The sequence below is a fragment of the Protopterus annectens genome, chromosome 5.part1 (assembly GCF_019279795.1).
Source record: "Protopterus annectens isolate FY-2018-M chromosome 5.part1, PAN1.0, whole genome shotgun sequence".
Classification (NCBI taxonomy): Eukaryota; Metazoa; Chordata; order Ceratodontiformes; family Protopteridae; genus Protopterus; species Protopterus annectens.
Genome location: NC_056736.1, coordinates 436647122 through 436670471, shown reverse-complemented (window position 1 = coordinate 436670471; position 23350 = coordinate 436647122). Strand labels below are relative to the sequence as shown.

At 37.1% G+C, this 23350-nt stretch overlaps 1 protein-coding gene across 2 annotated transcripts in view; it reads left to right on the top strand.

The window, feature by feature from the left end:
- Positions 1-23350, top strand: part of ILDR1 (immunoglobulin like domain containing receptor 1) — an 821920-nt gene that overhangs the window by 619976 nt on the left and 178594 nt on the right. For both annotated transcript variants that reach the window (XM_044073087.1, XM_044073086.1), the window contains exon 4: positions 7615-7734. In XM_044073087.1, the coding sequence (XP_043929022.1) occupies positions 7615-7734 (120 nt within the window). The remainder of the gene's footprint in view (positions 1-7614; positions 7735-23350) is intronic.

Genomic DNA, 23350 nt, shown 5'->3' with positions numbered 1-23350 from the left:
GGGAATAGCTGTGGGTTCCAAGATAGCACCTGCTTTTGCTAATATTGTCATGAGCACATGGGAATTAGAAAAATTAAATACCTTGAAGAACTTTAGTCTAGTACACATTTATAAAAGATCTATTGATGATGGGGGTTTTTTGCGTGGAAGGGTGACCAATCTTCTTTAGACCTTTTTATTTTTGATTTGAGAGACAGTTTAGGTTTTTTTAACTTGATTTTGTCTGGAATAGGGTCTTCTATTTGCTTTTTAGATATGCAGATATACTTACTACCTCTTAATACAGTATGTTCCACTATATATAGAAAAGAGACCTATAAAAATAATCAGCTTGATTGTACTAGCTCTCAATAATCTGCTTGATTGTACTAGCTCCCATCCATATTTTATGAAAAGGAACCTTGTCAGAAGTCAATTTATTCGCATCTCTAGAATTATCAGTCAAGGTTATGACTTTCAAAAGAATGCTGTTTTGTTAAAACATATGTTTCTTCAAAGAAATTACCCTCCATCTCTTATTAACAATATATGTAATGAGATCTCTAATGACAGACACACTAAATATTTACCTATTTTATTACATGGTTTTACACCTAATACTTCAAAACCAAGTAACATTAACAGAACCCTTAGTTTCCCATTACCTATCTCTAGGGGCATTTCACAAATTAGAAATGTCATCTCGAATAACTGGGATTTATTAACTGAATCACAATTTATGTCAGCTGCTATTGGCACTGCACCTACCTTTTCATTTAAAAGAACCAAAACCATAAGAATGAGTTTAGAAAACAGAGATTTACCTTTTTTTATTAATTCTACTTCTATTTCTAACTCTCAAAATGGGATGCATTCATGTAATAAAAGTGTGGTATGCCCTAACATTTTCATAGGATCTCAATGCACGTTTACACATTGTAATTATACTATTAAGTTTTCGAAATATTTCTTCTGCCATTCTACAGCAGTAGTATATGCAGGTATTTGTGCATCTTGTGAAGCATTTTATGTAGGTAAAACTACAAGAAAGCTTTCAGACAGAATTAAGGAGCATCTAGGTGCCATCAGGGCAAAGAGCTTAAATAATGCCCTTGCTAAACATAGCATTTTTTTGTACTTCTTTTAGTAAATTTTACTTCATAGTATTAGAACAAGTTAACTGTTTTTTTGGAGATTGGGAATTATATTTAGAACTAAGAGAACTTAAATGGCAATTACTGCTTAATTCAGAAACATACCCTGGACTGAATGAAAGTGTTAATATTAAATGCGTTTTAAAATGGAAGATTTAATTCTATTTTGACAGTTGTTCTCTTTCTACAAAATGTGTTTGCATCCATCCTTGACCTTTGACACACTTGTAAGTCACCATTTGTACAGTTATATGAATATTCATGTCTCCAACATGCATATTTAGTGCGCACACTGTATATTTGTTCAATGATAAGCTAACACAAGGGAGTTTTTATTTAATATTCATGCCCTTGTCATTCATATGTATGTTCATGGTTATTGTGTTTAGATGATTGGCACAGTTTAAATATTGTCTGGTTGTACTATTGGTTACTGTACTAATAAGTTATAAGTAGTTCATTGGCTTTTTGTTAACATGTGACTCTAGTTATATATAATGTAAGTATTGTTGACTATAGGTTATTCTGATGAAGCTCTTCCACCTGAATAAGAGCGAAAGCTTAATCATCTATTCAGTGTCCGAGTTTTTATTTCCCTTCTACTAGTTCAGTATTAATTACTATGCCTAAAAGAAGTTTGAATTTTTATATATATATATGTGTGTGTGTATGTGTGTGTGTATATATATATATATATATATATATATATATATATATATATATATATATGTATGTGTATGTATATATATATATATATATATATATATATATATATATATATATATATATATATATATATATGTGTGTGTGTGTGTGTATATATATGTGTGTGTGTGTGTGTGTGTGTGTACCTTGGGGTAGTGGTTATATTCCTTAGTTTGGAATTGGTGTGTTTATTTGCCAAAAAAATCACTATTTTAGAAATTTTGCAATGAATTAACTGAGTGAAATGAATGACATGGCTGTAGCTAGACTTTCTCTGTGGGTCTTGGCGTATGTGCATATTAATGTTAGAATAAAGTAAATAAATTTTGGTTTCTCTGTTGAAGTAGGTGAGTCGTATAACTGTGGGCCTGAGGGCACTAATGGAGAATATCATAACTTGTATGACAGTTGTGGGAAGTGGCATAATTATAGGATTATGTGGTGCATCTGAGCATGACTGGAGGGTAAATTAAAACAAATTGTAGGTTCATAGATTAGCACTAGGCTAACTGCCCTTGCGAGCCATTTTAAGCCTAGCCAATTATCCCTTGTGAGACTCAAACCCTGTACCTTGTGTTTGTAAGGCAAACACCTTAACCATTAGGCCACCCTGTAGTTCTGCCAATGGTGTTTTGCTGTATTTGCCTTGTCTAAGGAATTGTAAAACTTGGAGAGTCTTAGTGATCAGGACTATTGCTGAAGACAGCCATTTTACCTACATTGGATTATTTGATGAATTTCTATGAAATTGTGTATATGTTAAAGATCTTCAGTCTATAAAGTATTTTCTGTTTATTTATTGATCTGATGTCTTACATCTGGTTCACCCTGTGGGTTATTGGATCCGACTCTGTTCCGAGACTAACCATATCCTAAAGACTCACAAGCTCTGTCTCCTCTAATCATAATCCCCCGCTAGATCTTATTTGCCCCCTTCCAGGACAGCAGCTTGGTCAGGCTCCATGAGGTATATCCTTTTTGTGAGTTGTTGTAGCTTGAGCTTGTCTCCTTTTCCTCTAACCTGGTGTGTAGTTTTAGTGATGAGTTTTTGATATATGTTTTTCGGTAGTTAGGTAGTGTAGGTAGTCATGTTTAGGGTGTTTGTTCTTTTCTCGTTAGCAGGCTTTTCACGCTTAGTGTGTATTAGAGTGTTGTTCTTACTTGGAGAGTTTTAGCTTTTCATGTTGTTAGTAGCAGCTCTGTTGTTATCATTTTCATTCATTCCTCAACAAATAGGGTCGGATCTGATTCTCTGATCTGACAGTGCTGCTTTTTCCAGCACATGGAACACTGAAACTCTCGAGCTTCTCCCTTTCCCATAACGCACTAGTCCCCTAACATACCTCAGGTGTCATTTGCTGCATTTGTGTATGAACATGGTCACTATAAACTCTCGGGTAGTAGGAGAGTTCATGAGTAAACATAGTTTTCCTTATCTATTTATGACTTTTGGAAAAAAACTTTCTGCATGTTCTCCCTTATTTGTCTACATGATTATAGTGAAATTCTGGTTTCATTCTATATTACCATAGTTGGTAGTCTTGCTGTCTTCCTTTTCATACTTAGAGGTATATCCTCGTATTTCCATTGCTGGTAATTTCCTTTTGCTTTTTTTTTCCTTCATATTTTCTTAAAACATCTTTCTCTTCTTTATTTGCTCTTGCAGTTTAGAAATATTGGAAAAATCGTCCAGTTTTTAAAAAAATCTGTGGCCATAACATTTCTTTCTGTGATGCCCACACTGTGTGTCTATATTGTTTAAGCCCGGCACACTTAGATTCTGCCTGCATCGTATGCAAAGCATTCAACTGTAGGGCTTTAACTGATAGAAAAAATAAGTTAATTTTGAGAAGGTTACTTCTATCAAAAACTTCTGATGCAACACCTTGAGCTCAAAACCCTAACAAAAAAAAAAAAAAAAAAAAAAAAAAAAGAGGCTAAGAAGCATTCCTTGGGATCCTATAAGTTCCTCGTCTCTGGGCTTGGGACCGCCTCTTAAGATTTCAAAACCTTCAGATCTCACCTTTTCGGATCTGAAGACAAAATCTTCAGATCCAACCTCTTCTGATCCAGAGACAAAAACTTCAGAACCAATCCCCATGGATCTGAAGAAGCATTTGGACAAGTCACCATGGGTCAGATCTCTTCTATACTTGGATCTTGTGTCTGCTCATTTCCCATCTCTCTCTTGACAGGTCTGCCAAGTGTCGTCATTCTAGGGCTTCATCCGTAAGATCTTCCTCTCACTCCTCCAGAAGTCTGACTGAAGCAGAGTGGACAGGGTGATGAGGAAATTCCTCTTCATGCAAATTCAAATGGGGGCTATCTCTGCTCCTACCCCATTGGGTCCGGACACCTTTGTGAGTACTGACCTGCCTGTACTGTCTCCTTCTCCAATCTGACCTTTGATTTTGGAGCAGTTGGATCTGAGGATCCTGGAGCCACCTGTATCATATCAGAAGATCATGCCATCTCTGAGTTGACCAGTTCTGAGCACATCAGAGCCAGATGACTCTTTGAGCCGAAGCATTAGCACCAGATCCCCTGGGTGTTAGAGTCGACATTGAAGTTGTCTTATCTGTCTCTGCTTCTCAGACCTTTGGTATTAGACAGATTTGCTCCAACTCCTACATCAGGTCAAAGGGAGCCGATGGTCCAGAAGCAAGTCTTCCTGGAGCCGTTGGTCTCTTTCTCTTTGAGGCATTCTGCTTTTGAGGTAGTGAAGAGAGCTTTCTCTGCTCCAAGAGAATGGATGTATCCACCTTCCTCGGCTCCTACTTTCTAGACCTAATTGTCTTTGCAATTTGGGCCTCAACTTCATGCACCACAGGGACTGACAGCCCAAAATCAGCAAGATACCAAGCAGGGTATACTGATATCTTCCGATACTTCTCTGGAACATCTCGACGAAGCAGTCCTTAGGAACAGAAAGTGCAAAAAGAGGCACTTAGACTTTCCTCAAGAGTCTGTCAAGGAGAATACTGACTTCGATGAGGGGGAAGGATCCCCAAGATCACTACCTGATGATGTTCCCTTTGGAGACACTCTAGAGATCCTCAAGCAAAGGAGTGACTGGTCTACCAACAACCCTTCCCAAGAGGAATTAGTATTCTTGGAAGCCTTTGGAGCTGGTACATCTACCTCCTGGGTGAAATCCACCCACCGATGATCTCATTGATCTGATTTCTTGTAGGGCATGGAAGGAGCTTGATTTTTTTGAGCCAATTTCCAAGAGACCAGATAGGATTCTGGTACCACCTAAGGATAGGGAATTTTGGAGCAAGGGAGTACCACCTAAGGATAGGGAATTTTGGAGCAAGGGAGTACCAGTTGATGTCATGGTCATAGCTGCGGCCACAAAAAAGGAACTTCCAGAACAAAGTTCTTCTGTCCATCCCCCTAAAAAGGAGTGTAGGGCACTGGACAGATTCAGGAAGCAAGTACTTCAGTTGTTGAACTATTTGGTACACTTCATTAGACTCCAGAGGGATTTGTTTAAAGAGCTTACCAAATCTCTCTCCAGGACCATAACTTCTGAGGCAGAGAGCTCTTGCCTCACAGTTGGCTACCCTACAATCAATTTCAAATTCTTCGATGAGGCTCATTTCCCATGCAGTTGAAGGTACCTCATGGGGAATGGGCTCAGGCATTTCTATTAGGAGGCATGCTTGAATGCACCTATGTGATTTTGCAGAGCGCTCCAAGTCTTCCTTCGTCAGTGCTCCCTTTGATGTAAGTTTATTTGGCTCCAAAGTTAAAAACACATTATCCAGGTGTAAGCAAGAAGGTAAAACCCTGTCTGCTGTGGGTGTACATTTTTTGACTCCTTAAAGGATCTTTTTTAGGAGTCCGTAAGGTGGTCGAAAAATGTGGTTCAAAAAGTCCCAGGGCCCTTTCCATGATCCACGTGGAGATAGAGTTCTGCCCACGGCCCCTGGAATAACTAACGGAAGATGCCACCCATGTGGAGATACTTTCGCTGTGAGATCCTTCCAGCACTCCTGAAAGGAGGCCCAACTGTCCATCTCTGGAGGCAGTTGGGGGCGTTTTTCCCTGCACCAGAGAGCCTGGCTAGAGATTTCAGAAGATTCATGGGTACAGAGGATTATTTCCAGAAGCTGTATAATACCCTTCTCCTTAAACCCCCCTTAACAGTAAACAAAATTCATGATGTTCCACCCAGTTAGAGGAAAGCATCAGCACTAGAAATAAAAGCTGCTAGAAAAAGGAGTCATCCAGAAGTCCCCCCCCCCCCCAAATCAGACAAGTAGGCATATTTGACAAGTGTGTCAAAGGAGTCATCCAGAAGTCCCCCCCCCCCCAAATCAGACAAGTAGGCATATTTGACAAGTGTGTCAAGTGATTGTTACTGTTGAGATGGCACATGACAGAATGCCAAAAAAGTTTACGCTGTGCCTGAAAAAAATGGTGAGTATGGAAAAATGGTTCAAAATTATCAAAATTATTATTGATTTAATGAGAGGGATTAGAAGAAAATCTACAGAAAGTTATATGTAGGAGAGAAAAAATGTAAGCAGGAAGTGCACTGACATGATTAACTATGGAGACTGTGAAAGCAAAAATGAGGTGTTACGGGTTCGAAGAAAGACTGTACTAAAAGAATACAAACAGCACACAATGCATGTGTTTTTAGATTTAAAAGGGATTTTGTTCAGAAGTTGTAAAGATGTTTAATATTAAACAGTATAATATTATGAATATGATTAAATCTGAATTGTTGTGAAAGAATGGAAGAGAATAGATGTGATTACTTGTATAAGATATAGGATTTCGGAAGACTTGGCTTGAGAGGCATTCAGAAGTTTTGTATAATAAGATATGGAAAATGGGAGAGGCACTATAAAAAGTTAAACTTTGGTTACGGGAAAAATAGTCAGATGGATAAGACTATTGGTTCTGGAGTATTTTAACATAGTAGGGTAATCTCAGTGCTAGTTTTCTACTACAAAGAATTTGAAATGTTTGATGTAGGCCATTTGGTAATGCAAAGGTGTAGTGATTTTATAAGGTTAGATTGTAAATATTTAGTTTATTTCATTGCTATAATTTATTTAAAGGTTTTATTGAGTGCTGTTTGTGTTTTTTAAGTTTATGTGTTTGAAAATTTAAAGAAAATAAATGTCCCCTTATTTATACTGTAAACATGAGATCATTTACATCTATCTGAGCCACCTTCATCTGAGACAAATGAGACCTTGGTTTAAGTCTCAGGTGAAGCATGGCACATTGGAAGTGTAGCATCTCACTTATGTTGCATCACAGCATTAGTACTTGTTTATTGAAGGAAATGGAGTGGGAATAGATTCCTCAGCCTTGTGATCTTCTCATTATCAAATGCACGTGTGCTGCCCTGCTGAGACATTGACTGTGGTAGTCTGCAAACATATCCTGCCAGTTTATACTAAAAATAATTTTTAACCATCTCATTCATAACATCAGAAAGCATGGATGAATTTTGCATTTCTTTATTACCCCTTGGAGATCTAAATTGGCAGGGCAGCTGGATATGTGATACTTTTTTGTGTGTTTCTGCAGTTATTGTTTATTTACCTCCAGATAACTAATCTGTGTTCTTCTAGAACTATGAAGTTCTGTATCACTTGTATTACTTTTTTATATATATATATATATATATATATATATACATATATACACACACACACACACACACACACACACACGCATTAATAGTGGCCTGTGCACTGTAGTTCATTTATTGAAGCTTAAAGTAATAATTATTTCTGTGTTTCTACAGGAGCTAACCTAGTAATTAGTGAAGTGATGTGGTGGGATCACGGCGTTTATTACTGCACTGTTGAAGCCAGAGGAGATACTATAGGTGATCCTGACAAGGAAGTCAGACTGATTGTTTTGAGTAAGTATTCCAAAATGCAGTAACATAAGCTTAATTTGTTTTATCATTTAGATAAACTGCTTTTATGGTTTCTGCTGTGTATGATGAGGACAAAAGATTCTTCTGTTTGTTACAAAATCAGACTGTTTTTGGTGTGCTGGAAGTTATATTTATTGTTTCACCTTAGACATATTTTGCCCTTGCTTCCCATGGTAAAAGATACTGACTGCATATCCTGCCCAATCTGTTCGTTGGAGCCCACCTGCTGCTATCAGTGTTCACCTACTGTGTTTTGAAAGCTTCTGCTGCATTGTGCAGTTTGTGTAACACTGTTATCACACCTTGGCAGTATCATTACACTTCTCCACACTCTTTGAAACAGTTGCCTTTTCAGCAGATGCTCCCTTCTTAATGTTTTCTAGTCCTTTAAAAACAAGACAAAACCCTTCTGACAACTGCAGTCCACTAATAATTGTATTGCTGCGTACAGCAGCTTACATTGTACTGATTGGAAGGCACTTTGAGCCTTGCTGATGAATTATTTCCTTTAGAACTTTTCCAGTAACTCATAGTCAGAATTAAGAGCTGCTGGAAGATCTACCCTGAACCCTCTTGGCAACAGAAAAATTGAATGTTTTAGGCTTATGACGTACTATGCAAATAAAAATTGCTCTCCGCTACCCAGAATTTTACAGATTATCCAGATTTTGCCTCATGTGTTTGGCCTATTTCCAGTAAAATCTTTGATTTTCCAGCAAATCTTTGAGGATCAAAGTCATTAACTTGTATATATTTGAGTTTCAGACTTAATATCCTTTGGAAAATGCTTGCTAAAGCAAAACATGTTATTTTAGCAGCTTTCTAAATTTGTAAGAGCAATGTTTAAAATCTGTTTCTAACTGTGGCCATTTTGTTGAGCACCCCAAAGCACTATTAAAATTGGGTCTTGTTCTAGGAAAGCTTTTGACAAGTTTATCTTTTTTCCCCAATGTCTGAGCATAATTACAGCATATCATGTACTACAAAGGTTTTTTATAAGCCTATGTAGGTTATGCTGTCAATGAATAGTTTGACTTACTAGAACAGACACTTGTTTTTCTTTTGCCATAGGAATAAGGTAGGACCAAGAGCTGTGTTACATTTTTTTGTGGCTGTGTGGATCTGGTCTTCAAAAGGTGAGGTGACATTTAACAGTCTGCCAAGGTATTTGCCGTGGGAGTGAGGTAGCACCATATTCTATGTAAGCTGCCAAGAGCTGTGTTGCACTTTAATTTTTTTTATTTGGTTTTAAAACAATAGGTAAACAAATCAATTATAAAACAAAACAAGTAACTATTTACATAGGTCCACAGCTGATCAATACATCAAAGTTATACATATCAACAGCAATTAATATTCTTCAAGCGAGTCTTTATGTTTGAGCTAAGATTTATTTGAATATGTAATATTAGAAGTTCGTATCTTTATAACATGCAGTTCACTGCTGCAAACAAATTTTTGCCATAATAATAAATTCAACACTAGAGGGGTTAACTTTACTTTTACAAATTTTAGTAATTACTTTTCTGGCTGTAGCAAGAACAGACCAAAGGAGAGACACTTCGGTTTTTGGAATTATCTGAGGAATCAGAGCATTAAATAAAACTAAATATTTAGAAAAATTGTGTCAATCTAACCATAGAGTTTGGATCAAGTTATTAATTTCTTTTCCAAAAAGGGGAGATTACTTCACATTCATATACCATATGCATCCAATCCGCTGTTATTTCAGAATCACATCTCCAGCATTTAATTCTGGTTGATTGATACATAATTGTAATTTTGTTAGGAGTAACAAAAGCACTGTATAAGACTTTCCAAGTTAAAAATTTCCAGTATAGTGAAGATGTTGTTTTATCTGCAGATTTTAATGTTATTTTCTTGTATTCTTCAGATAAGTCTTCATTATTAATTTTTGAGGAATAGTTCCAATAGGAATTGTCTAAATATGTGAAATCTAACTTAAGAATTGTGTAAAATAATGACAAATATGATTTATTTCTCATTGCATTATTATTGACATTTATTAAGAAATCCAAATGTTTGGGGAGCAATTTCTTATCTAGGTTAAATAATCTTATTTATCTCTGTGTCCACAAAGTCTCTAAATATTTGTAAAATTAACCAATTCACAGAATCTTGATTGTATTTGGATCTTACATTTTCAACAGTATGTATATCAGTACCATTTAAGAATTGATGCTACTAAATTAAGTTACTTTGTTTCAAAACTACCATTTTGTTGAAGTTGTGGTTTTCTTAGCCATTTGTATATGCATTTGGAAACATAGAAATATTAAGTCTTTAATACAGTGGTTAGAATATATCAACCTTTGGAAAGAGGAAGTTATAGGTTCAAAGGTAGGTACTAGGCTATTGGCCCTAAGGCCTATATAAGCCTAGCCAAAAGGTATCCTGGTTTCACCACCCAAGAAAATGATTTTCCTATGCCTATGTCACAAGATGGGTTGCCAACTGGCTCACTGACAGAACCCACACTGTGAAAGTAGCAGACTCCAAATCCAACTTCAGACCAGTGACAAGTGGAGTACCACAGGGTTCAGTCCTGGGTCCTCTCCTTTTGGTATCTTCTTCTCTGAAGTACAGGCTAACACAGGGAAGGTCTTTGGCTAACGAAGTTCGCAGATGACTGCATACTAGGAGCCATAATCAACACTCCAAAAGATGTGGACATCCTACAAAAGGGCCTCGCTGAGACAGATGCCTGGTGAAAGCCATGGCCACAAGCTCAATGCCAAAAAGTGCATTGTCATCCCTTTTGGAAAAAACTGTGTACCCATGAACTACCACATAGGCAGTAGTCTACTTAACACCGAACGTGTGATAAGAGACCTTGGGACACAGGTGGACAGTAGTCTCTCCTTTGATAATCACATTGCCACATTTATCAGGAAATCCTTCTGCGAGGCACACCTCATCACAAAAGGTTTCTCATCCAGGAAAAAAGAGGGTCATTATTCTCCTCTACTCGTCACTTATTAGACCCATTATAGAGTACAATGCCCCTTTTGGGTATGTACCTCACAAGACATCTACAACAACTGGAAAGGCCACAGAAATACCTCACAAAGAGGATTACCAGCCTCAAACAGATGCCCTACGCAGACCTTCTCAAAAAACTGCAGCTTTACTCCATCGCATATCGCCTATTCAGAGGTGATCTCTGCCTAACACACAAAGCTATGTCAAACCCAGAGCTTTTGGACGTGCTCCACTTAAAGAAATCCCAATCCCTCCGAGCTACACACTCTAGGGGCCTAAATCTTGTCACCACAATAAACAGAACATGCTGGAGAGATAGATTCCTGTCCCAGAGACTTCCCATACTTTGGAACAAACTACCTATCTATATCAAACAAAGCTGCTCATTAGCACTCTTCAAGAAAAATCTTGATGATTGGATGGGAGATAGGAAATACACCCCGGGGAGCACTTCTGTGGCTCTGCTCAACCGTGGCTACAAATATCCACACTACTTAGGTAGAAACAAAGTGCAGAAATGTTTCTCACAACAGAAAAGCAGCAGTGAGCCTTTAAATGAAAGTTTTAAACAGATATGCAAAGACATGCATCTGGAGCATTTCTCCCCGGTCCTCCGCTGAAAACAGGCTCTGTGGAACCTAGTCGGACATTCCCGGTCAACAAATGTTAAATAAATAAATAAAATAAATAAAGGAGCCTCTAGAGAAAGCTTTTAACTGCAAACAAGTTATCAGAATCAAAGAACCCAAACAGATGCTTAATAAATAATTTCCAGTTAATACCTTATACACAGTGAAACTAGCTAGAAAAGTATGCAGTAGACAAAGTGCTATAAATAACTCGAAAAAATAAGCAAAAAAACCCAGAATACTTAATGTTATTTATTATAGATCCGAGTTTGCTCAGTGCCCTTCCTTCGATTAGCTCAGTGTTATTCAAATAAGGAATTTGAGAAGAGGGTGTAATTCCATTTGTGCTAAAATCTTTTAATAACCAGCTAAAACTATTCGGGACTATTTGTTTATGACTGCTTGTGATATATTTATTATTTACTAATAATATTTCTTGATGTATTTGAGTCCTAAGATAAATTTATCCACAATGCTATAACTTTTACAGTTGCTGAATTAGCATGTAGTTGAATGTCAGGGAATCCTATTCCACCATTATCCCAAACTGTTTCTGTGCCAATCAAAAGAAACTCTTGGTTTATTAGGATGACAAAAAATTTTAAGTAGAATATTATTTATCTTCCTCATCAATTTTTTTGGTGGAGATAGTACTAAAGATTGTAAGACAAACAATATTTTAGATAGAATTAATAGTAATTCTGTGCTAAAGAAGAGTGTGCTTCGATTTGTGACTAAATTTAAAATTTTATGAACAACCTCTTGAAAGCTTGTTTGTATCATTTCTTTACTATTATCCATAATGGTTATACCAAGGTATTTCATTTGATTGCTATTCCATTTGAAGTTAGAATATTTTTGTATAATTTTTTTATGACAAAATCTTAAGTTCACGATTTCTTCAAACTGACTCATGGAACTAATTATATGTTCTAATGAATTTTCTGTATTTCTTATAGTTAGTAAAATATCATCAGCAAAGAGTTGAATCTTTGTTCAAAATTTTCTTTCATTTTGATACCATTAATGATCATATTGAATCTAATACTATTAGCAAAGGGTTCTGTAGCTAATGCAAAAAGTAAGGGTGATAATGGACAGCCTTGTTTTGTCTCTTTTTCTAATCTAAAGGAATTGGAAAAAAAACTATTTTAACATAAGCACAAGAGTTATTGTATAACTTAGAAATTAATGCAGTTAGCTCAGGTGAGAAATTATGCACTTTAAGCATTTTAAACAGGTGCGATAAATTAACTAAGTCAAAAGGCTTATCTAAGTCGAGACTAATGATAGAAAGTTCTTTTTATTTTTATTTGCATAGTTTATTAATGTATGTATTCTTCTTGTATTATCCTGTATTTGTCTGTTTAAAATAAACCCACCCTGGGACTCAGGAAACTGGAAACCTACACAGAGTTTACTTGTTTGAGCGGTGATGTGCAGTGAGGAGCAGCGCTAATTACATGTTCATGCTGCGCACCTGATTTAAACTTAAATAAGCACAGTTTTGGGGCTGGCAACAGTGTTGCTGGCCAGGAAACAGTATAGAGCAACATGGATAGCAAACCTGTTTACATCAGATCACAGCTGGTTAGCAGATTTGCACAAAATGCCACAATGATCACCAGTGCTTAATATATAGCTATTGTAGCTCTCTTCTTGCAAGAAATCTGGACTAATGGGGGAATCAATGACCCAGAAATAGGAAACGTTTTTGCATATTTACTCTCTTAAACTTAGAAATGTGCTAGAATAAAAAGGTTTGTGTTAAGATACATTTTCTGAAGGATTTGAAGTCTGAAAACTCAAATGTGTGTAATTATTTAGTGATATCAGTCTCGAGATTATCCCAGTGATATTGCAGAAAACCACATATTTTATAAGGAACAGACCAGAAGATGTAAGACAAAAAAGACGCATTACTGTAAAAAAGCTCCCCAGCCAGTTTCTACCCACGCACCGCAACCCTCAACGCATAAACACACACAAATGTCAAAATGTAGGTGAAACCGAACTGAAAACAATTAAAAGACAAACAGGGAACAGCCTTGTCAACAAGTAATGCCTCAAATTTCCAAATACAACTCATTCAATATTAACATACTGGAGAACTCAAATGGTCTGAAGCATCCTGCTAACTGCTGCAAGTATGTAAACCACATTGGAGGTTGTAGCAAACAAAATTAATTGCAGTGTACTTACCTTATTCAAGTCTTCTACAATATATTATTTTCTAGGAATAAGACACTACTAATCTTTATTTTAAGACCATACTTCCAATGAATGCTTCATACAGTAATGAAATATCAGGGTTAGGTTGTTTATTTATAACATTCTTGCTTGGTATCGTTAGCCTTGGAAGTTCAGTTAGAATTTTATAAAACAGTAAAAACAGGTATTGATGTCAAACATACAAACTTTAACAGTGGTAGTTTTACCAGGGGAGTTAAGGGAACTGAAGCTACCTCATTCATGAGAGCCTCTCAACTGTACCACTTTTGGCAGTAGAAGTTTATTTTCAATATTCCCCTTTAACCAAGCACTTCAGCATGGCTCTTAAAATGTATTTGCCTTGTAAAGATCCTCACAACCAGTCGCATTCAGAAGCCATACTGTGTTTCCCACATTGGCACTTACAGACTGCAGTAGAATTTATAATAATGCAGTCCTTTTTTGTGTTCCAGCCATTTGGGAGTATTGTCGTAGGATTTGGTGAACCAGAAGGAGACTCTAACACCAGTTGGCAGTGTGACAATGAGGAGGCTTTTGGTAAGAGGCAGGCACAGGTGACACTCTGTAAGAAAGTTAAATAGTTTTTAATTCCTTACAACTGTCTCTTCTCTCTTAGAATGTCCCTGATTAATTCCTCTGGACAGGTATCGGCAAGCAAACACATTTTGTAGAGATGCATGCATTTTAGTTTTTTACATCATAGCAATATGTATGCAGTCTTTTGCAATGTAGGATCCTGTCTGCAATCTTTTATGTTGGGCTACGTTTTTTTTTTTTTTCTTAGTTATGTAAAGTCATTTGACAGGAGAAGGGCTGGATAGTATCCCAAATTTTGCATTTGTATTGCCCTTCCTTGACGAGTCAGAAGTTCAGCAGGAAATTGCATTGCTACATTTTGCAGGATTACATGACATCGCTGCCATGCTGCTAACTTTGCTACTTTTTTTTTTGGCACTTTCTCCACTAATTGTTAAAAAAAACCTATCTGTGCAGATGACTGGTACAAAATAATGCAGACACTGATTTGTCTGAAAAAGCAGAAATCAAGCAGCATCAAGATTTTTACTCTTAAGGTCAGAGAACTTCATGTCAACAAATATAACAACACGTTTGTGAGTTTGCAAAATCAGCACTAAACGTATACTGCTGCTGCTGATTCTAAACCGACATTCTGCTTGTCTGATAAATAGTGCCCCATTTCCACATCACGTGTGTTTCCTGACAAGACAGCACATATAAATTGTGCATTTAAAATTACTTAAGTAACCTCCTTGCAGGACAAAGCTTTGCTGTTATGTTTTGTTTCCTCATTTGCATGTCGAATTACTGCACACTACTTTAGGAGTTCAACATGGAGACTTATCAATGGATGCTGCTCGAGTATATTTCTTGCAGTGGACCTGATAGTAAAGATTCTTTTTTGTCTCCCATCTGCTGGTTAAATAAACGGAATATTTTCAGTTTCAGGGGTGTACTCTTTTGGGATGGTAGGGCTTCTTCTCTTTACTTATAAACTTTTAACAGTATTGTATTACAGCCTGAAATAAAGAAGGGGAACTGTATTTCAGAACGAAATGTAGAAAGATAAGACGGATAGTGGATGGTGATATGGGCAGATTCTTTGCTGACTTTACATTCTTTTGCCAGTTGCTAACAATTTTGTAATACTGGTTGCTTCACTGGAAATATACGTGAGAAGTTAACATCAGCTGTATTGGTCCCCTTTTGTTTGGTCTTGGTGAAAGATGTAATCTGAGAGGGGGGGCTAGAGAGGTAGAGGGAAAGAAGCGTATAGTGGTGGTTCAGTCTAAGTAAGGAAGTATTCAAGACCCTCAGAATGCAGTATGCACTCATCTTTTGCAGCAAACCCAAAAATTGTTTATATAGGCAAGCTGTACAAAGTCAGTAATGAATGTTTTTCCATAACTGGAAGTTTAGGGCTAATGCAAAAAAATAATTTACATATAGTAGTTATGCAATTAAAAATGTCTAGCAACATTAGATTTTCACATAATAGCTGGTTATGTACTAATTTTGCTGGAAACAACTTATATAATGTGTGTTGACATGACAGTGATTGTTCAATGAACTGGTGGTACAAGTATAAATATGTAGGGTCTTTTAAGCATATGCAGTTTATTTTAGAAAGAAACAAGTTAGTGTCGTTTGCGGTGCTAAAATGAGTTATGTAAGATAGTTTTGACGTAAAGACAATTTACCTAACTTAATGTCAGTACATTTGCCTGACTGAAAAAAAAAAAAAATAACTATTGATTAACTAAGACTGTATGAGTTTGGGTGCCAACATAATTTACATGTATTAGTTTTGGCAAAAAGACAATTTATTTAAGGCAGTATCAACAATTCTGTTCTACATTAATAAGAAATGAGTTACTGAATTTGCAAGAAAATTATTGATATGTGACTGCAGAAACAAATCTTTTCATACAGTGAATTTTGCATTCAGAATAAAACAAATGCATAATTTAAGTAACAGTATAAAGAACCATAAAGAGTGATTTTGACATGATAATGATTTTTTTTTGCCCTGCGGTAACTACCGCAGCAGTGGAGCCCCCCCCCCTTTCACTAGACAGTGTTCAGCTTACCCTATCAAACCCAAGACCACTCTTGATGGAGGGAATCAGATAATGCAGATTCTGATTTACCTGGCAGTCAACACATTAAATTTTTTGAGCTGCTAATGACTTGCATCTTGTAGTCCAGGGTTTGATTCCTTCACTTGCCTTCTGTTTGACTCTGAGCAGATGACTTAAGCAGACACTGCTCTGGAGAAATTGGACTAGGCTCCTCAGTGGTCTCCTGAACCTTATGCCTGGTAAACTGTTCAGTTTTAGGCAAGGTGTGGAAAAGTCACTGTAGTGGTACGGGGAGCTGGTTGGGGGGATGCAGTCAAGAGTAATTGCCTTGGGCTAACATGTGATACTTAATACTATGGAGTGATTGTATGCCATTAATGTTTCTATGCAGTTTACTTACCTTCTGCATTTCTTTGTTCACAGTTTCATATGTGCATTTTTAAATGTGCTCATTATGAAAAGAAAATTATGAGTAAATGTACCAAAAAGTGGAGCTATATAGTACTGAATGACTATTAGCATTCATGTTTGGTCAGCATTAACACACCCATCTGTATCTATTCTAGATCCGCCACTGGTTAAGGTCAATGTAATTTGCTTTTGAGCGAACAGTAATACACACAGAAACACGATGCTGTTTCAACACCCGACCCATACTTTACAAAATAAGACAGAAATGGTTAGCAGGGCACTCACCATATTAACAACTAAATGAATGAGGGCCAAGAAGTATCATGCACATACAGAGTAATTCCACCATCCACTTTACACTAAAGTAGTAATCACCACACAAACAAGAACGAAAAAGATACAAAGTGTTCCCTATTGCCAAGAATACCAAACTCTTAGCAACCAACACCACTTCTAGCCAGAACTGAGCTTCCTGTTATGTTATCCACATGGTTGGAAATCTTTCCTCCAAAGTAAATAACAATCGCCAATGTGTACCTTACGATAATGATTTGGGTTGATTTTTAGAGCGGACAGTAATAACTTGAGAAGTACTTTGTAATACTGACAGCTTTTTGTCACTAAAGTAAAGAAAATGAAACAGAATGCACATAGGACTGTTTTCTGAGGGAATTGGAGCATTAATTTCTGGTTACAGGCAATGTCTAATTTATAAAGAAGTAGACTAATATCTGTTCATTATCACTGTTGTAGTGAATGCAAGAATATGCATAAATTCTGATTTTGTACTTGCTGCTTCCCCCCGTCTCATTTTAAAAATACCGTCCTTACTATATCTCTCAGCTTCCCCTGATTTTGTATCAAAATGTCACACTCTGTCTCCTAAAACTGTCAATCTGGTGAGATAGGCTGGTGGGTTACATTTAATAATTGTAAATGGAACCACCTATACTTATCCTAAGTAATCTACTGGTGCACAAATGTAGCTCCAATTTTACCCCCCCCCCCCTTAGGAAATACCCCCAACTGCCAGTAGGGAAACCTATCCTCGATGCACTCTCCAAGGCCAAGAGCACTGCATCAATGGGCCTCAGTAATGTCCCAGGGTGCACTAATAACATGAAACACAACCTTTCTGGCCACTAGAATCACTATTTAAAAATAGTCTACAAATGGGCTTTGTGCCAAGTGAATGGAGGAATGTAACCATTACCCCTCTGCAGCAAAGACATTGACAGCATGACAGTAATTATGCCGAACAGCATGCAAATAGTAAGCTTCTGCTTTCAACATTTCATGAATAGATTCAGGTGGTTTAATATTTTGTCTGTTCTTCAATTTGCATTTGAATGTTGGTATCCCACATTTCCATTGAAGGGGTGGGGTTACATAATTACGTATGCAAAGTTTATGTTAATTAGCGTCCAGATTTTTGGGCAGCTGTACCTACTTTTCATGGGTCTTTGTCCAGATTTTTGATGTTTCTAGGTTGAGAGGTATGATTCATGAGTGAAGCCAAGCTACCTCCACACCATACATGTTGTTGTTGTATCTTTTGGCTTTTCCCGGTTAGGGATCGCCACAGCGGAATTCCAGTCCGCTAATGATTGTCAGTAGATTTTTACGTACCGAGTTGCCAGCCCTGATGCACAACCTTCAACAAAGGTACACCCATTCACACATGTCTCCACACAGAAGACGCTTTAGCTGAGACTCGAACAGGACAACGTCTTACTGTGAGGCGACAACGCTACCGCAGCACCACCACCGCAATCCCTCAAATCCTTCCAAACCACTAAAAAAAATCAAAAACCATTTCAAAGTATGTTAACCACTAAAAAGCTACTGTATTTAAAGATATAACATTTAATTATTTAGTAAGCACAATTTGTATGAGTTGTTTAATATAAAGCAGACTGTCATTTTTTTAAAGGAGACATCGCATATATACTTGCATTAAAAGAATGACAGTTATGTGTGATCCAGGTTTAACTTTTAAAAGTGCGAATATTACTCTAATTATTTGATGTTATTCCAGTAGTGACTTTTATATATGTAAAAATCTGTGTTTTTTATACTTTGTTTGTAACATAGCATGTCTTTCATGGGTGCTGTTGCATGTCAAGTATAGTGTCAGTAGCACACTACTGGACCTATTTTAAGAACCCAGAATGTAACTTAACACCCCTGTTTAGTGCCATTTGTTGCATCTTGTATTGTATTAATAGTACTTTACTCATTTGTTGCATTTTGTATTATATTTAATAGTACATTACTCAATTCTGCCAATATATCAGAATGTATGCCACCTAACATAAGTTTCATCATAATAATGATTACCGTTTAGTAAAATTAATAGTATAACCTTTTAAACTCTAAATGAAAATAAGCGGCTTTAATGTCTTATATAGCTAAAATAGTCAAACCGTAACATTTTAAAAAGGGAACTAGTAACACTTTCAGGTAGGGAAATAAAGAAATGATTTACCTTGTAAAAAGTAATATTCATCACTTGTTCGCAGGTATTCAAGCACTTCTTGAAATTAATAAGAAGTCATAACCATGAAATACATTGATTTTCTTTTGTCCCTCAGTTTTTTACTGTTTTTGTCTTTTGTTAACCAACCATCTCTTGTTGCATTTTTCTTCAAGAAGTTGCAGATTCCAGTCCATTTCTTTTTTTTTTTTCTAGGAATTTATTTTTCTGTATAAAGTCCATTGCATCTTCCAAAGTGTTAAACATCTTTCCTTCTGGAAGATGAATTCTTATTTTTGCTGGAAACAAGATTTGTGCGTTAATATTGTTTTTCATCATGCTTTTAACAAGTGGCACACATGCTTTTCTCTTTGATATCACTAATGTTGAATAGTCATTGTCAAATCTTATAGTGTGTGTGTCTTTCGGCTTTTCCCGGTTAGGGGTCGCCACAGCGGAACTCCGTTCCGCTAATGATTGGCAGTAGAGTTTTACGTGCTGGCTTGCCGGGCCTAATGCACAACCTTCAACAAAGGAACGCCCATTCACGCATGTCGCCACACAGAAGACGCTCTAACTGAGAACAGTATTTTCTTTAATTCTAACTGGATGATTAGTCCATGCAGTTTTTAAGACTAAATCCTTATCTTGACTTGATATAAATCTTATGACCACTGACCTTGGTGAAGGTGTTTTTAAGAAGAGTTAGAAAGTGATCTGTGTGCTGTTTCACTGGCAAAGGAAAAAGCTTCAGGTAGGTTCAAAGTTTTTAGGCAGTCAGGTGTTAAGGAATTGAATCTTTTTCAGGAATCCCATAAATCCTGATGTTATTCCTTCTAAATCTGTTTTCCAAGTCTTCTGTTTTTTCTTGGCATAAGTTGTTTTGTTTCAGAAGAATTTCTGTGGTGTTCTTATTTTTAAGCAATCTTTCATCAAAATCAGACATTGCCTCTTCTATACTCAAGATTTGTAATGGTTGTTGTTTGAGATTCACTCAGTTACATTCCTCTTTAAAATTGTCCATTTTGTTTTTTACCTATATTTACAGGAATCTCACTGATGTTATTTAGTATAGCCTGTATGTCTTTTTTCATAGTACTTTTCTGTACACTTAGTCTCTCATTCTGAAATAATTAGTTATTTCTAGTTTTCTTGTTGAAAAAAGCAATTAAAAGAGTTTCAAACGTTTTATTTTTTTATGTTTTTGTAATAAATCCTTCAGCAGACTTTTTATTTTTGTAATAAATCCTTCAGCAGATGTTCAACTATAAATCCATCAAGTTTTGAAACATTCTATTTTACTTTTTTAGTAAAAACCCTGCCAGAGATGTTAAAATGAAGCAGAGCTCAACAAAAAAAAAAAAACAGAACTGTTAACTGCTCACCATCTTGGCACTCCCCTTTTGTGACTGTGTGTCTCTGGTCTTCAAAAGACAGTGTGTCATTTAACAGTCTGCCAAGGCGTGTGTAGTTGCCAGATTTTGTAGTGATTAGAACAGAATAGAATGGAGTTGCTCTTGTATTAGTATTTAATTGTAAGTCTGAATCTGTCAGCCATTTCTGTAGTGTGAGGAAGACACCTAGAAGGTGTTTTGCTGGTAGAGAGTGACATGATCTTTAGGCGTCTGGCTTTCTTGTGTCATATGACCTGTATATGAGTTGAACAAAAGAAAATAAGAATTGATATTCATGGAACACCTCTGTTTATAATGTATCAAGATGATAGATTTGACACTCATCTAATATTGTACATCTGTTCATAGGTAAGTTTATACTAGGCAGACAATCTGGTAGATCAGATGTTATTGTATTTAGTAGAAACAGTAGCTTTATGTAGTAGTAGTAGTATGTGACCTTATTTCCAAATAGTAGCTAGGATGCCTTCACTTATGCTTTTTGTTTGTGAAGATAGTTACATGGGAGATGTGCTGCCATCTTACTGAATTTTGTGGGGAGGTCATTTGAGCCAGCAGATCCATATTCTTTAGTGTTTGTATTTATTTGTTTATTTGTTTGTTTATTTTTTTGAGGTTTTCAGACCTTGAGTATGCTTACATCTTTCAGTATGTACTGTTGAAAAGGCTGTGGCCTAGTGTTTGGTGTTGATGAGTAGGTGGAATTAGTATGGATGTAATGGCAGTATTGAAGTAGTTTCGTATGAGGTTGGCAGTAATGGAGTCTGCAGAGTATGGGAAGGAAGACAGGGTACAAATTGCAGTGGCTTGATTATTTTGTTAAATACTTTCCAGAAATCTTTAGGTGTGGAATCTGCTGGATTGTCAGTGTTGAAGTGTAGCCTGCTGCAGTTTTGGTTGTGATAATGCATTTGCTAGGGCTGCAGGTTTAAGCACATTTCCTCTGCAGGACTGTGGGTTCAGGCAAATTCCTCTGTAGGATGTTTTGGCTGAGACTGAGTTAACCTAGGAAGGGTCTCAGAAACCACATTCTGGTTACCCTTTTATGGGGAAAGTTCTCTTTGACCAGCCTGCTCTTGACTTAGTGTGGAACCTCTTAAAAAGGGAGCTTGCCCTCACTCACTGACGTGAGGGGCATTTGTGATTTCCCCTTCATCTTCAGCCTTCTAGTCTTTTTTAGACAACATTGGAGAGGAAGAAAACCCCTTCTAGATCAAGGAAGCCCTTAAAGTATTACCTGGTCCTGCTTCCTCCTGTTCCAGCTAAGTCACCCAAGAAAAACACTTCACCATGCCAGTTGCAGGAGTTCTGACAGTGTTTGGGGCTGCCATGGGGGTGATGCTGTAAGTATGCCATGGCTTAGAGAACCATCACCAAGGGCCACTGGATTCTGGAAATGCTTTGTGCCTTTGGCCTTTACGTTCTCCAACAGAAAATGCTCTGCTAAGAGCGCAAACCATTTTGCAGAGATCGTGTCAATCAGGGCTGTAGAGGTTGTTGGAATGGGGTGGGGGGGTCGTCCTTAATGGTATGAACAGTTTTACTCTCATCTTTGACCTCAGCATATTTGAAAAAGACATCCAAATGATCTTGCGTAGGATGGTGGTTCTACATCTTTTCATGACTCTTCTGCCACAGGTGAGTGGACAGTATGATTAAATTCTTCATTTTAGAATGTTTCATTTCATCCTGGATGGGTATCACTTGCAGAGTAATGCAGTGCCCACCCATGTATGGGGCATGATGGCTTAAGTCTTGAATGAGAAGGCTATCCATGGCTTCATTTAATTAGATGACTGACATCTGCTAACTTCAATGAGGTACTCCTTCATAGCCTAATTTTCGTCGTTGCTTCCATGGCTGCAGTCCCTCTGGTGAACCTAAATTATAAGAAGTAATCCCTGATCCCATCACTAAGGATTGCCTTTATAGTAATGAAGCAGGATGATCTCCATTTCCATTGAGAGAGAGCCTAGGAAGTCAAGACTTTGTATTTTGGTTGTATGCGGCACAGAAGCCAGGGTGATGCCTTGTTGTTTCTTTGTGCCTGATGGTCTAGGCTCACACTTTTCCATTACTTTTGTGCTTGGTGATCTTCGTGCTGCCATTTGCTTAACCGATGATGCAGGTCTTGCAGTTAAAAGTGAAGTATTTATGACTGCAGAGTAACTTATATCATGGATATCTTCATAGTGTCATACCTTTTGTCTCCTGTTCAAAGAATCATGGACAGGTCAGACCAAACTACAGTTGGGCTTCCCAAGTCTGCAACAGAGTCTGTCACAGATTTATAAGAGATGCTTTCCTGACAGCAGGGGAAGCACTCTTTTGCTGCACTATGATGCAGAAAGCATTGTCCTCCTCATCCCCCAGTAAGTGGGTTGTACCTCAGTCAGTAGTAGCTAGAAGTTGTATTAGCCCTCAAGGCTTTGAAGGAAAAGCTGCATCTGGCACAGTTCCTAATTTAAGCTAACAACCAACCCAGTCTTATGGTGTTCTTTTCAAACCTGGGACATCTAAGTCATTTTTACAGCATTGTCAGCCTACACCACAGAGATGGAAAGGTCAGTGCTGTTAACATGTGTGCTTTCTTCTGACTTTATGAGCATGGCCATCAACAACATGCACAGTGCTGTCATAACAGTGTTAAGGTTGTTTTTTGTACTGTATTTTGTTATAGTGGCTGTGGTACTTGCTTTCATTTCAATACAACAGACTGTCATTTCTGCTTCAGTTAGCTTAATATTGTCTATTTACTATACAAGTTTAAGTATTACATTTAATCCTTGCCTGAGGTGGGTCACCGGTCTAGTTGGGGCCTGCCAGCTGGGA